At 37.2% G+C, this 14,899-nt stretch overlaps 2 protein-coding genes and 1 pseudogene across 2 annotated transcripts; all 3 read left to right on the forward strand.

Annotated features, from left to right (window-relative positions):
* The first annotated feature begins 731 nt into the window (after window positions 1-731).
* On the forward strand, window positions 732-4,792 carry LOC145213858 (sodium-coupled monocarboxylate transporter 1-like). The gene is made up of 13 exons (XM_080082267.1): window positions 732-936; window positions 1,494-1,597; window positions 1,669-1,857; window positions 1,919-1,984; window positions 2,087-2,206; window positions 2,262-2,416; window positions 2,512-2,652; window positions 2,732-2,950; window positions 3,014-3,126; window positions 3,190-3,347; window positions 3,661-3,887; window positions 4,102-4,208; window positions 4,298-4,792. Exons 1-13 carry the CDS (start codon window positions 885-887, stop codon window positions 4,543-4,545), a joined length of 1,899 nt encoding a protein of 632 aa, XP_079938393.1. The 5' UTR covers window positions 732-884; the 3' UTR covers window positions 4,546-4,792.
* A 265-nt stretch (window positions 4,793-5,057) lies between these two features.
* Window positions 5,058-8,909, forward strand: LOC145213162 (sodium-coupled monocarboxylate transporter 1-like). The gene is made up of 13 exons (XM_080081396.1): window positions 5,058-5,169; window positions 5,739-5,842; window positions 5,911-6,099; window positions 6,162-6,227; window positions 6,327-6,446; window positions 6,502-6,656; window positions 6,753-6,893; window positions 6,969-7,187; window positions 7,251-7,363; window positions 7,431-7,588; window positions 7,924-8,144; window positions 8,350-8,456; window positions 8,662-8,909. Exons 1-13 carry the CDS (start codon window positions 5,058-5,060, stop codon window positions 8,907-8,909), a joined length of 1,953 nt encoding a protein of 650 aa, XP_079937522.1.
* An 878-nt stretch (window positions 8,910-9,787) lies between these two features.
* On the forward strand, window positions 9,788-13,423 carry LOC145213163 (sodium-coupled monocarboxylate transporter 2-like; annotated as a pseudogene).
* Window positions 13,424-14,899: the final 1,476 nt, after the last annotated feature.

A 14,899-nucleotide genomic window follows, 5' to 3' on the forward strand; every position in this document is an offset into this window, starting at 1 on the left:
TACGCCAGTCAAATGGCTGCCTCAATGTTTCCTTTAGCAAATAAAAATTGACCAAAAAATGTTTGTTAAATTGGCAGGAAAGTACAAAATTCTAAGTTTATATATACATCTACAAAACCCAAGTATAGCTATTTAAATGCATGTATAGTAATCAAAACCCGTGCTATATCGCATTACATGACCCAGTTTTGTTCACTGAAAGCTTACGTAACAGCGTTGCTACATTGGTTGATTCACCGACGGTATAATTACCAGACAGCAATTTCTGATGGTAGATTTATTAAACGGGCGTGTGTGAAAGCGTTTGTCTTTCTAACACTATTATTCTACAACATTAATGACATTTTTTGGTAAATATATGCTGCCCCTGCAACCTAAATGCATTTGGCTTGAGCAACAATTTTGATTTATGTTCACCAAGAAGGGCATAGATAAACTGAATTTGTAAACTCACGATCTAGAAATTTCAGTCATAAAATGTCGAAACTATAGCTCAGTGATCATCCCCGCAAGTGTGTCAACCTCTTAAACCAGGTTTGTTTAACCCTGTTTGTCCGAAATAAGTAAACAAACATTGCCTGGTTGGCAAATCTCGTTTAAATTTACAGAAACGTATAACATAATATTCTAGACGTTTTGAAGTTATTTATAGGGTTAAACAGTTTGATAAGCTACATGCAAAAGTGTTTTGTTTTATTTATTTTGTTTGTTTTCTGGCTCATGGTGAGTAAACAGCCAGGAAAGAGAGTCATGTCGGTGCGGGCGGGTAACCACATTAGGTTTCGAAAAAAAGAGAAAGTCAAATAAAGCGATGACGATAAAACTTTTTTGAATCGATGTGGAGATTTCAGTTGCAGGAGAGACTTCATTAATGCCAAGCAAAAATGTCATCGACAAAATCAACTTTTGGGACCCTTGATATTATTATTTTTGGAGGTAAGTGGAGTAAAAATTGTATTGAAGTTGTAGTACGTCATTTAATGTGGAGCCATGTGTAAATACTATTCGACTTAACGTTACTTAGTTCAGTTTAATTTAGCAAACTATTTGATCTAACGTTGTTAAGTTCGGAACACACGTATTGCTTTGTATACTTACTATTATTTTCGATTGATCATTATCAAGTCATGTGACAAAACGCGTCAAACATTTTATAAAATGTGAACTTATTTTACCACCCAAAAACATCGCTGCATTGAACAATTGAAAGCATAAAAATGTGATTTACGTTACGTTGAAAAAGTATGATTATAGCTAGTTTGGCAATGCCCCAACAAATTCAAACTTTATGTTTGGGATTCATCTGTAAAGACTAAGGTATTACAACCCTCTGCGTTCAATTTCTTGTAATCTTGTTTACAACTCGTGTAATAACGCCAAATGACACATGTTTAAAGACGACGCGCTGTGTTAATGGATTACGTGCTGATGTCACCAACTTGGTATTGGTTAAGCAGTCAGCAGCAAATTTAGTCCATGTATATTTGTTTTAGCAACACTGGTCGTATCTGCCAGTATTGGAATATTTTTTGCTGTCAAAGATCGGAGAAAAAAGAATGTCGAAAACTACTTTTACGGCAGTCGAAAGATGTCACCCGTGAGTCATTCTTTTTCTCTTATTAAAATACAAAACAAATACAATCCAACAATGTCCATATGCTTCTCTAGATACCTGTGGGATGTTCAATTGCAGTTACTTTCATATCAGCCATCACAGTGATAGGGTTTCCCTCCGAGACCTACCTGTTTGGGCTTGTGACAATATGGTATTGTTTTACTCTTGTAATTCCCACATTTATCGCCTGTGTTTACTACATTCCATTGGTACATCGACTTCGTCTAAACACAATATATGAGGTACAACATGTTTTCAAACTGCATGAATTGTGGCTTAATCACAACCTTGTACTTATTTCAGTATCTGGGCTTGAGGTTTCATCCTGCCGTACAAAAGATGACATCGGCTTTGGAGATAGTAAATGTGGTGGGAGCATATATTAAATTATGTTTTTTTTAAATAGCTTTAAAAACTTGCGCAAAGAGCGGTTATGTTTTCTGTAAATTTAGGTTATGCGATTTTTTTCAGCTGATATACATGGGTGTGATCGTCTATCTTCCTGCTCTGGCGCTTAGCGCTGTTACCCCAATCAGTATAGCTTGGAGCATTATTGTCACCAGCGTCATATGCACAATGTACACCACAGTCGTAAGTTGCAAATTCCAAAAACATTGCAACAAAAATTTAACTGAAAATTTCATAGGGAGGACTGAAAGCTGTCGTGTGGACTGATGCTTTTCAAGCTCTCATTATGTTGATAGGATCGCTCTCAGTTCTTATCCAGGCTTTAATAATGGTTGGTGGATTTGGGAATGTTTGGGCGGCGCTTGAAAGAAGCGGAAGAAACAATATTTTTGTGTAAGTCACACTTATTATTGCATTCTCTGAAACTAAATGCAATATGTGAGTTCGCAAAACCGCAATTTAGTTATGCAGCACTCGTTACTCTTCAGATTCGACCTAAATCCAACAATCAGAACAACATTTTGGACAATCATGGTTGGATTCAGTTTGACTCAAACTTTATCAGCTTGCGTCAATCAGTCGATTTGTCAGCGATACTTGTCATGCAGATCCACCAAACATGCAAGAATGTGCGTACAAATGATTCATTAATATCTGTTGTTAGGGTTTCAGACAATTTTTTCAGACATTGTTTTGTTTTGTTTGCAGTGCAGCTTTTGCTGCCCTCGTACCAAAAATTACAATCACCTTTATATCAATCTTATGTGGTTGTGTACTGTATGCTTTCTTTGAGGGTTGTGATCCCATCAAATCCGGGAAAATTGCCAAATCCGATCAAATGATGCCATACCTTGCACTTGAAGCGTTCAAAAACCTTCCAGGGATGTCAGGTTTTTTTGTGGCTGCGGCTTACAGTGGAACGTTAAGGTATATCATATATTATTTTGAAACAAATTGTGCTGTAACTGAACATGTCGGTGTGCCATGCAGCTCCGTATCGTCTGGAATTAACGCTGCGGGTTCACTGTTGTTGGAGGATTTTGTTATGCCGTGCAAACCTCATATGACCCATTTTAGACAACTTCTTATCGGAAAAATAACAGGTGTGCGGCAAGGTAACCTGTCAACCTACTATGATTTAATGACTTTTAAATTATTCCATTCAGCAATGTTTTTGGGATGTTTGGTGACAGCAATTGCTTTTTTTGCTTCTTTGAGTTCCCAAACAATCGTATCCATTGTCTTCTCGACTCGTGGTGCTATTGGAGGTCCCATGTTGGGTGTTTTTACACTTGGAGTTTTCGTTCCATGGTGCAATACAAAAGTAAGTCGATATACTACATATATAAGTCGTTGCAGTACATTACAATCGGCGACACACGATGACAATGTATCAAAGTAATACAATGTCGATGTTTGTTGGTTACACTTTACATTCTTCTCTTCATTATTTTGAGTTAAATCCAAAAATAATTTATCGACAAAAAATTGTCAATATATTCTCATGTCGACCAATGTTTGACTTTCACACTCATAAAAATAAGTTATGAAAGTTATTTCAAAAGACTGTATTTTAAAAGTCAGATATGGATTTGCTCAAAAAATGAAAGTACCAATTTATGAAATGCTTTTGACAGGGTGCTTTCGTTGGACTCCTAGGAGGAATTACATGCTCGTTGTGGATTGCATTGGGAGGTCTAATAAACGGAAAAGCTCCTGAATCGCTACGAAAGCTACCAACCTCGACAGCAAACTGCACTTCCGTTCCAGACCTGTTATACGCAACGACGTCTTACAACTCAACAAATTACCTTTCCACGACATATAATGTGTGGAATAACGTCACAGCTGAACATATGGACACGTGGGTGACCTGCACGCTGCAATTTTACGGGAAAACTATTTTTATAGACATGCACTCAATTACAGTTTTACTTGGTCCCAGTTCTTAAAGAAATGTTTTTATACCTATAGTTGTGTAATTTTGATGCAAACGGATTGATTCTTGATTAAAAACTGAAAGTGGTGGTTGCGGCTTAGAATTTTATTCACACAACCACATATGTTTTTTTCTAAAGTGTGGAGGAAACATACAATCCAATACAGGCTATGTCATTCATGTATTACACGGCAACAGGTTTCCTTCTTACTGTGGTCGTTGGAATTCTTGTTTCTGCTTGCACAGGTCAGTACTTGCGAATTTATGAAACAACGTGTTTGATGCAACTCTAGAGTTTCGATGTGCTAACTAAATTTTCAAACATCTATTCTTAGGTTTTAACGACCCAAAGAAAAGTGATCCCAAGCTATTTGTGGCAATTGTGGACAATCCTCTCCTGCCAGAATCGGTTGTTCGATTTTTTCGCTTTGGAGTTCCCTCTTTGAACGATGATTTAACTGAAGAAAAGACTGAATTCCAACCGGTTGAAATGTCGCTGAGCCGATCTCGAAATTCCTCTACCTCCAGTCAAGATTATTGGACAAAAAAAGAATCTCCTCCGTTGGTAGCAAATGACATGTGATCATTTTGCGAAACATTTGTATATTTTCAACCGTTGCAGTTTGCATGGCGTTTGTGTTTAGTTTGTCATTTTATTTGTGGTTTAGCTTTGATTATGCCCCGTTGCTCTTTTAATTAATAATATTACGCTACATTTGTAGTTAGCGGACAAGCATAACAAAAAAACTTAAGATTTTTGCGGGGTCTTCATTTTTCTTCGTCTCACTTTTATTTGTGGATTTGTAGCCAAAATTAGCAATAAACTTTCTGTAAAATATTTGCGTGGTATGACACCAGCAGAAAGTCAGTTTAAGAAGCGCATTATCGTCTGAAACCATTGTCCAAAAATATCCGCTTTAAATCCTAGATCTGTATCAGTTGGTTTACAAAGTTTTACCCCAACGGTCCCCTGACATTAATTTGTTTGTTTTTTGCCCATGTGAGTAAACAAGCCAGGAAAAAAAGTCATGTCAGTGCAGCCAGGTGACATTGAAAGTGTGGCCAGAAAGTCAAATAAAGCGATGACGATATAACATGTTAAAAATCGATGTGCCGATTTCAGTTGCAGGAGAGACTTCATTAATGCCGGCGAATATGTCATCGACAAAATCAACTTTTGGGACCCTTGATATTATTATTTTTGGAGGTAAGTGGAGTAAAAACTGTATTGAAGTTGTAGTACATCATTTTATGTAGAGCCATGTATAAATACCATTCGATCTAAAGTTATTTAGTTTATTCAGGTAGAATGTACCAAACTATGTGATATAACGTAATTAAGTTCGGTACACACGTATTGCGTTGCATACATACGATAAACTTTGAATTGATTATTTCCAAGTGTGTTACAAAATGCCGCTGTTAAAAGACTTTTTTACTACTCAATACATCGCCCATACATTAATCAATTTAGAGTTTAACAAATGTAATTTTACGTTACGTTGAAAAGTACGATGATTGTTAGTTTGGCAAAATAGCAACGACACAAAAACTCCAAACAAACAGTTGGATTTATCAATAAAGACTAAAGTTTTCAAACCCTCTGCGTTGAAGGCGTTTTTTTGTAATCTAGTTTACGACACCTGAACGTGTAATAACGCCAAATGACACATGTTTAAAAGCGACAGTACGTGGTAATGAAATACGTCCTGGTGGCACCAACTTGGCATTCGTTGCACAGTCAGCAGTAAATTCAGTCCCTGTATTTTATTTCAGCAACACTGGTTGTATCTGCCTGTATTGGAATATTTTTTGCTGTCAAAGATCGGAGAAAAAAGAATGTCGAAAACTACTTTTACGGCGGCCGAAAGATGTCACCCGTGAGTCATTATTACACTCTCATAAAATACAAGACAAACAAACCCAAAAATTGCAATTTCTTGTTTAGATACCTGTGGGATGTTCAATTGCAGTTACTTTCATATCTGCCATCACATTGATTGGCTATCCCTCCGACACCTACTTGTTTGGGCTTGTAACATTTTGGTATTGTTTTACTCTTGTTATTCCCACAATTATAGCCTGTATTTACTACATTCCTTTGGTACACCGGCTTCATTTAAACACAATATATGAGGTACACCATGTTTTCAAACTACATACAAATGATTGGATGTCACAATCTTGTACTTATTTCAGTATCTGGGTTTGAGGTTTCATCCTGCCATACAAAAGATGACATCGGCCTTGGAGATAATAAATGTGGTAGGTCACATATTAAATTATATTGTTTAAGTGCTTTTAAAAAAATGTGCAAAGTGCGGTTATGTTTTCTGCAAATTTAGGTAATAGGATTTTTTTCAGCTGATTTACATGGGTGTGATCGTCTATCTTCCTGCTCTGGCCCTTAGCGCTGTAACGCCGATCAGTATAGCTTGGAGCATTATTGTCACCAGCGTCATATGCACAATGTACACCACAGTCGTAAGTTGCAAATTCCAAAAATATTGATACAAAAATTCAACCGAAAATTTAACAGGGAGGACTAAAAGCTGTCGTGTGGACTGATGCTTTTCAAGCTCTCATTATGTTGATAGGATCGCTCTCAGTCCTCATCCAGGCTTTAATAATAGTTGGTGGCTTTGGAAATGTTTGGGCCGCGCTTGAAAGAAGCGGAAGAAACAATATTTTTGTGTAAGTCACACTTGTTATTTCATTCTCTAAAACTAAATGCAATATGTGAGTTCGCAAAACCGCAATTCAGTTGATGCAGCACTACTTACTTTTCAGATTTGACCCAAACCCAACAATCAGAACAACATTTTGGACTATTATGGTTGGATTCAGTTTGACGAATACTTTATCAGCTTGCGCCAACCAGTCGATTTGTCAGCGATACTTGTCATGTAGATCCATCAAACACGCAAGAATGTGGGTAAAAATGACTCATATCTTTTGTTACAGTTTAAGAGAAGTTTACCAGCCGTCGTCTTGTTCTGTTTACAGTGCAGCTTTTGCTGCTCTCCTGCCAAAAATTACAATCACCTTTATATCCATCTTATGTGGTTGTGTACTGTATGCTTTCTTTGAGGGTTGTGATCCCATCAAATCCGGGAAAATTGCCAAATCCGATCAAATGATGCCATACCTAGCACTTGAAGCGTTCAAAAACCTTCCTGGGATGTCAGGATTTTTTGTGGCTGCGGCTTACAGTGGAACGTTAAGGTATACCGTATATTATTTTGAAACAAATTGTGCTGTAACTAAACATGTCGGTGTGCCATACAGCTCCGTATCGTCTGGAATTAACGCTGCCGGTTCACTGTTGTTGGAGGATTTTATTATGCCGTGCAAATCTCATATGACCCATTTTAGACAACTTCTTATCGGAAAAATAACAGGTGTGCGGCAAGGCATCCTGTTGACCTACTTACTATGATTTAATGACATTTTAAATATTCCATTTAGCAATTTTGCTGGGATGTTTTGTGACGGCAATTGCTTTCTTGTCTTCTTTGAGTTCTCAAACAATCGTATCCATAATCTTCTCGACTCGCGGTGCTGTTGGAGGTCCCATGTTGGGTGTTTTTACTCTTGGAATTTTCGTTCCATGGTGCAATACAAAAGTAGGTCGATGCCGTACATACACAAGTCGACACAGTACATATATTAGTCGACGCAGTACATCTATACATTCGGCGACACACGATTCTAAACATTGTATTGAAGTATATAATACAAGGTCGATGTTTGTTGGTTACACTTCATATTCTCCTCTTCACTATTTTGAGCCTAAATACAAAAATAATTTATCGACAAAAAGCTCAATATATTCTCGTTTCGACCAATGTTTTACTTTTGCACACTTAAAAATATGAAAGTTATTTCAACACTATATCTAGAATTAGGTATAAGTTTGCTGGAAAAATGAAACCACCAATTTATGAAATGTTTTCGACAGGGTGCTTTCGTTGGACTCCTTGGAGGAATTACATGCACATTGTGGATTTCATTGGGAGGTCTAATCAACGGAAAAGCTCCTGAATCGCTACGAAAGCTACCAACCTCAACAGCAAACTGCACTTCCATTTCAGATCTTTTATACGCAACGTCGTCTTACACAACTTACCCTACCACAACGTATACTGTTTGGAATAACGCCACAGCGAAACATGTGGACAGGTGGGTGACCTGCACGCTGTTATTTTACGGGGCCAACTATTTTCATAGACATGCACTCAAATACAGTTTTACTTGTTTCCAGTCCTTAAACAAATAACCTAGTTGTCTAATTTTGGTGCAAACGGATTGATTTTTGATTAAAATCTGAAAGTGACTGTTGCGGCTTGGAATGTTATTCACACAACCACATATGTTTTTCTTAAAGTGTGGAGGAAACATACAATCCAATACAAGCTATGTCATTCATGTACTACACGGCAACAGGTTTTCTTCTTACTGTGGTCGTTGGAATTCTTGTTTCTGCTTGCACTGGTCAGTACTTGCGTAACTTATGAAACAACACGTATAACTCTAGAGTTTACATTGTGCTAACGTATGATTTTAACGCTGTGGAGTGCTGAATACAAGTGTACCACGTGCAAACAAAACGTCTGGTTAAACACTGATTAATTACACTAGGACTTGCAAACAGTAAAAATTGAAAATTTTCAAACATCAATCATACAACTATTCTTAGGTTTGAACGACCCAAAGAAAAGTGATCCCAAGCTATTTGTGGCGATTGTGGACAATCCTCGCCTGCCGGAATCGGTTGTTCGATTTTTTCGTTTTGGTGTTCCTCCCTTAAACGATGATTCAAATGAAGAAAAGACTGAATTCCAACCGGTTGAAATGTCGCTAAGCAGATCTCGAAACTCCTCTACCTCCAGTCGTGATTATTGGACAAAAAAAGAAGATCCTCCGTTGGTAGCAAAATACATGTGATCATTTTTGAAACTTTTGTACATTTTTAGCCGTTATAGTTTGCATGGCATTTGTGTTTAGTTTGTCATCTTATTTGTCGATTAGCTTTAATTATACTCCATTGCTCTTTTAATTAATTATATCACCTAATACTTTTAGTTATCGGGCAAGCATAGCATGATACAACCTTTACGTGTTTACGGGGTATTTGTCTCACTTTTATTGATAGATATGTGGTCAACACTAGCAATAAAGTTTCTGTAAAATATTTGCGTGGTATGAAACCAGTAAGGAAGCGCGTTATCGTTTGAAACCATTGTTTTAATTTTGTCCAAAAATGTCAGCTGTAGATCGTAGATCTGTATCAGTTGTTTTACAAAGTTTTACCATAAAGGTAACGCAACATAGCAGGTATAGGCTTACAATTAAAACAATCAGTGAGGCCTTAGTCAGCTACTCGCGAAATCTTTTATGGAAGGGTTGAAAGACAATAACTAACAAACTGAGCAGAGAACCAGAGGGTTGGAGTATATTACAGTTTTGTCCAACTACTTTCTGTTAACAAACAAACACAAAAGCTGCACTAAACTCAAAGTTAATAATTGAAACAACGAAATTTTGTTATCGATGTATTTCTGAATGTTATGGATACGTTTTTTATTCCGTTTTTCTCACCTGGCACAAGATCTGTAAAAGTGTTTTATTTTGCTTAATTCGTTTGCTTTCTGGCTCATGGTAAGTAAACAAGCCAGGAAATTTGAGAGTCATGTCGGTGCGGGCGGGTAACCACATTAGGGTCCGAAAAAAGAAACAGTCAAATAAAGCGATGGCGATAAAACATTTTTGAATCAATGCGGCGATTTCAGTTGCACGAAAGGCTTCAGTAATGCTAAGCAAAAATGTCATCAACAAAATCAAGTTTTGGGACTCTTGATATTATTATTTTTGCAAGTAAGTGGAGTAAGAATTGTATTGAAGTTGTAAGCTGGTATTTAATGTAGAGCCATTTATAAATACCATTTGACTTTGTTAAGTTCGATAAACGTGTATTGCATTGTATACTTACTATTATTCTTCGATTGATCATTTTCAAGGCATGTTACAAAATTGTTAGTTTGGCAAAATAGCAATTATGTAAAAACTTTACAGAAAGAGTTGGATTTATCTACAAGGACTAAAGTATTGAAACTGAGGGCATATTTTTGTAATCTAGTTTACGACACCTGAACGTGTAATAACGCAAAATGACACATGTTTAAAATCGACAGTCCGTGTTAATGGATTGGTACATATAGACTTCGTCTTACATCGTGGTGTCACCAACTTGGCATTGATTGCGTAATCAGTCTAATTCATTCCCTGTATTTTCATTTCAGCAACACTGGTTGTATCTGCCTGTATTGGAATATTTTTTGCTGTCAAAGATCGGAGAAAAAAGAATGTCGAAAACTACTTTTACGGCAGCCGAAAGATGTCACCCGTGAGTCATTCTTATGTTCTCACAAAATACAAGACAAATATAAACCAAAAAATGCCATTTTCTGCTTCAGGTACCCGTGGGATGTTCAATTGCAGTTACTTTCATATCTGCCATCACATTGATTGGCTTTCCCTCCGAGACCTACTTGTTTGGGCTTGTAACATTTTGGTATTGTTTCACTCTTGTAATACCCACATTTATAGCCTATGTTTACTACATTCCCTTGGTACACCGACTTCGTCTAAACACAATGTATGAGGTACAACATGTTTTCAATCTACATATTAATTGTGGCATATCACAACCGTGTAACTTATTTCAGTATCTGGGCTTGAGGTTTCATCCTGCCTTACAAAAGATGACATCGGCCTTGGAGATAGTAAATGTAGTGGGTCATATATCAAATTATATTGTTTAAATGCTTTCAAAAACTTGTGGAAAGTGCGGTTATATTTTCTGTAAATTTAGCTTATGAGATATTTTTCAGCTGATATACATGGGTGTGATCGTCTATCTTCCCGCTCTGGCGCTTAGCGCTGTTACCCCGATCAGTATAGCTTGGAGCATTGTTGTCACCAGCGTCATATGTACAATGCACACGACAGTCGTAAGTTGCAAATTTCCAAAAATATTGACACAAAAATTCAACCGAGAGTTTCATAGGGAGGACTGAAAGCTGTCGTGTGGACTGATGTGTTTCAAGCTCTCATTATGTTGATTGGATCGCTCTCAGTTCTCATCCAGGCTTTAATAATAGTTGGTGGATTTGGAAATGTTTGGGCCGCGCTTGAAAGAAGCGGAAGAAACAATATTTTTGTGTAAGTCACACTTGTTATTGCATTCTCTAAAACTAAAAGCAATATGTGAGTTCGCAAAACCGCAATTCAGTTGATGCAGCACTACTTACTTTTCAGATTTGACCTAAACCCAACAATCAGAACAACATTTTGGACAATCATGGTTGGATTCAGTTTGACGAATACTTTATCAGCTTGCGCCAACCAGTCGATTTGTCAGCGATACTTGTCATGTAGATCTATCAAACACGCAAGAATGTGCGTAAAAATGATTCAGTATCTTTTGTTACAGTTTAAGAGAATTTCAACAGCTGTCGTTTTGTTTTGTTTACAGTGCAGCTTTTTCTGCTCTCCTGCCAGATATTACAATAACCTTCATTTCCATCTGATGTGGTTGTGTACTGTATGCTTTCTTTGAGGGTTGTGATCCCATCAAATCCGGGACAATTGCCAAATCCGATCAAATGATGCCATACCTAGCACTTGAAGCGTTTAAAAACCTTCCAGGGATGTCAGGGTTTTTGTGGCTGCGGCCTACAGTGGAACGTTAAGGTAGGCCATATCACTATTAAAACAAATGGTAATTGAACGTGTTGCGTGTCATGCAGCTCCGTATCGTCTGGAATTAACTCAGCCGGTTCACTGTTGTTGGAGGATTTTATTATGCCGTGCAAACCTCATATGACCCATTTTAGACAACTTCTCATCGGAAAAATAATAGGTGAGTGGCAAGACAACTTGTTGACTTACTATCATTTAATGACTTTGAAAATATTCCATTTAGCGATTTTGCTCGGATGTTTTGTGACGGCAATTGCTTTCTTGTCTTCTTTCTCAAACAATCGTATCCATAGTCTTCTCGACTCGTTGTCCATGGGAGGTCCCATGTTGGGTGTTTTTACTCTTGGAGTTTTCGTTCCATGGTGCAATACAAAAGTAGGTTGATGCAGTAGACATATACAATCGGCGACATATACGAGCCCAGACATTGCATTGAGTTGAGTGAAGTAAAGTAATACAAGGTCGCAGATGTTTGTTGGTTACACTTTACAGTATTCTCTTCATTCTTTTGAGCTCAAGTACAGAAATGTTTTTCGACAAAAAACTTGTCAGATTCTCGTGTCGACCAATGTTTAACTTTTATACACTTAAAAATATGATAGCTATTTCAACAGGCAACATTTTGAGAATCAGGTATAGGTTTCCTCGAAAAATGAAACCACTTATTCATGAAATGCTTTCGATAGGGTGCCTTCTTTGGACTCCTTGGAGGAATTACATGCTCATTATGGATTGCATTGGGAGGTCTAATAAACGGAAAAGCTCCAGAATCGCTACGAAAGCTACCAACGTCGACAGCAAACTGCACTTCCACTTCAGATCTGATATACGTAACGTCGTCTTACAACTTAACAACTTACCCTAGTACAACGTATAATGTTTGGAATAACGTCACAGCTGAACATATGGACGCGTGAGTGACCACGTGATGTTGTTATTTTACGGGACAAACTGTTTTCATAGACTTGCACTCAAATGCAGTTTTACTTGGTTCCAGTCTCTCAACAAATATTTTAATACCTAGGTGTTTGATTTTAGTGCTTGTACCGGATTGATTTTTGACTAATATCTAAAAGTGACAGTTGCACCATGGAATTTCATTCGCATCACCACATATTTTTTTCTTCAAGTGTGGAGGAAACATACAATCCAATACAGGCTATGTCATTCATGTACTACACGGCAACTGGTTTTCTTCTTACAGTGATCGTTGGAATTCTTGATGAGATCATCGAACCGGTTAACATGACAAAATAATGAATCCCACCAATGGAAATTTGAATCCCGCCACTGGCTTTATGAGATCAACGATCCGACTGAGAAAAAAATGAACCCCGCCACTGCATATGCCCTTAAAGCTGTGACGTACTAGTGTACCACGTGCAACAAACCTTATGGCTTAACACCGACTAATTAAAACATAAATATCAATCTAACAACTATTTTTAGGTTTTAACGACCCAAAGAAAAGTGATCCCAAGTTATTTGTGGCGATTGTGGACAATCCTCGCCTGCCGGAATCGGTTGTTCGTTTTTTCCGGTTTGGTGTTCTTCCATTAACCGATGATTCAAATGAAGAAAAGACTGAATTCCAACCGGTGGAAAGGCCGCAAAGCCGATCTCGAAACTCCTCTACCTCCAGTCAAGATTATTGGACAAAAAAAGAATCTCCTCCGTTAGTAGCAAAAGACATGTGATCATTTTGCAAAACATTTGTATATTTTCAACCGAAGTTTGCATGACATTTGCGTTTAGTTTGTCATCCTATTTGTGGTTTAGCTTTAATTATGCTCCATTGCCCTTTTAATTAATTCACTTTTGGACAAGCATAACATGATTAAACCGTTACGTGTTTACGGGGTATTTGTCTCACTTTTATTAGTGGATATGTGGTCAACATTAACAGTAATGTCTCTGTAAAGTATTTGCGTGGTATGACACCAACAGAAAATCAGTTTGAGAAGTGCGTTAATCGTCTGAAAACCATTGTTTTTATATTGTCAAAAAATATCAGCTTTAGATCGTAGATCTGTTCAGTTGTTTTGTCAGTTAAAGTTTTTACCCTAAATGTAACCTAACATATCAGGTGGACTCATAATATAAATTAAGCAGTGTTGCCTTAGTCAGCTACTCGCGATATTTTTTATGTAAGGGTTGCGAGACAATATATTGTAACTTACAAACTGAGCAGATAACCGGAGGGCTAGGGTATATTACAATTTTTGCACTTCAATTACTATAGCTACGTATTATCTTAAAAGGTGCGAAGGAAGAAGTAGATAAACTTAGCTATATTTAATTTTGTTGTTAAAAATTTCAACGTCTACATTCTACAAGTTATTTAAGACAACTCACTATAGTGACATTTTGCGGCCACCAAAAAAGTAATTGTCAACATTTTTTGGTTTACGGTCTTTCACGTGCAGTACTGCAAAGAAAACCCTGATACCGACAGAAAGAACCAAGGTGCATGTGATTTAAAAAACGGGTTTATCAAGTAAACTTAACTTTTTTTAGTGGCATATGTTTGCTGAAACGTAGGTGTTTCCTGCCTACGACTTGTTGTACGCGTGTGTAATCGTGTTTTGTGCGTTAGAGATTCATTGAGGTGAAACTTAACATGGCTTTGGCAAATTTAAAATCTTACTATCGTATAAACCAGGGGTGGGGAACCTACTTAGTACTGCGGGCCGCATGAATTTTCTGGCGGGCCAAATATTTTTTTATTTTCAAATTCCGTGTAAAAATGCCCTAAGCACACAAGTGTTTTATATTTCATCGCTCCGGATTTTTTTTTATTTCATCGCTCCAGATTTTTTTCTTATGTGTTACTTATTTGCAACAAACATGGAATTCAGGTTTATCACTTAATTCGACTAACATTTTTCCATTCTTCTGGAATACCCTAGCTCCGTTATACCGAATACATTTTATAGCTCTAAAATCAATTTAAAACTAACACCACATGGCAAATACTGCAAGGAGAGGTCGAGTGACTGTTACGTCACAAATAGAATCGAGTGACTGTTACGTCACAAATAGAACCGAGTGACTGTTACGTCACAAATACAGCAAGTGGTTGAATGTGTGGCAATTTTTGTACGTTTGGCGTCAAACGTGGAAGTGTCGAAGTCATTTCAAGTAAATATTTGTACATAAACATTTTATTGTTT

Source organism: Phallusia mammillata, chromosome 2 (genome assembly GCF_965637545.1).
Source record: "Phallusia mammillata chromosome 2, kaPhaMamm4.hap1.1, whole genome shotgun sequence".
Taxonomy (NCBI): domain Eukaryota; kingdom Metazoa; phylum Chordata; class Ascidiacea; order Phlebobranchia; family Ascidiidae; genus Phallusia; species Phallusia mammillata.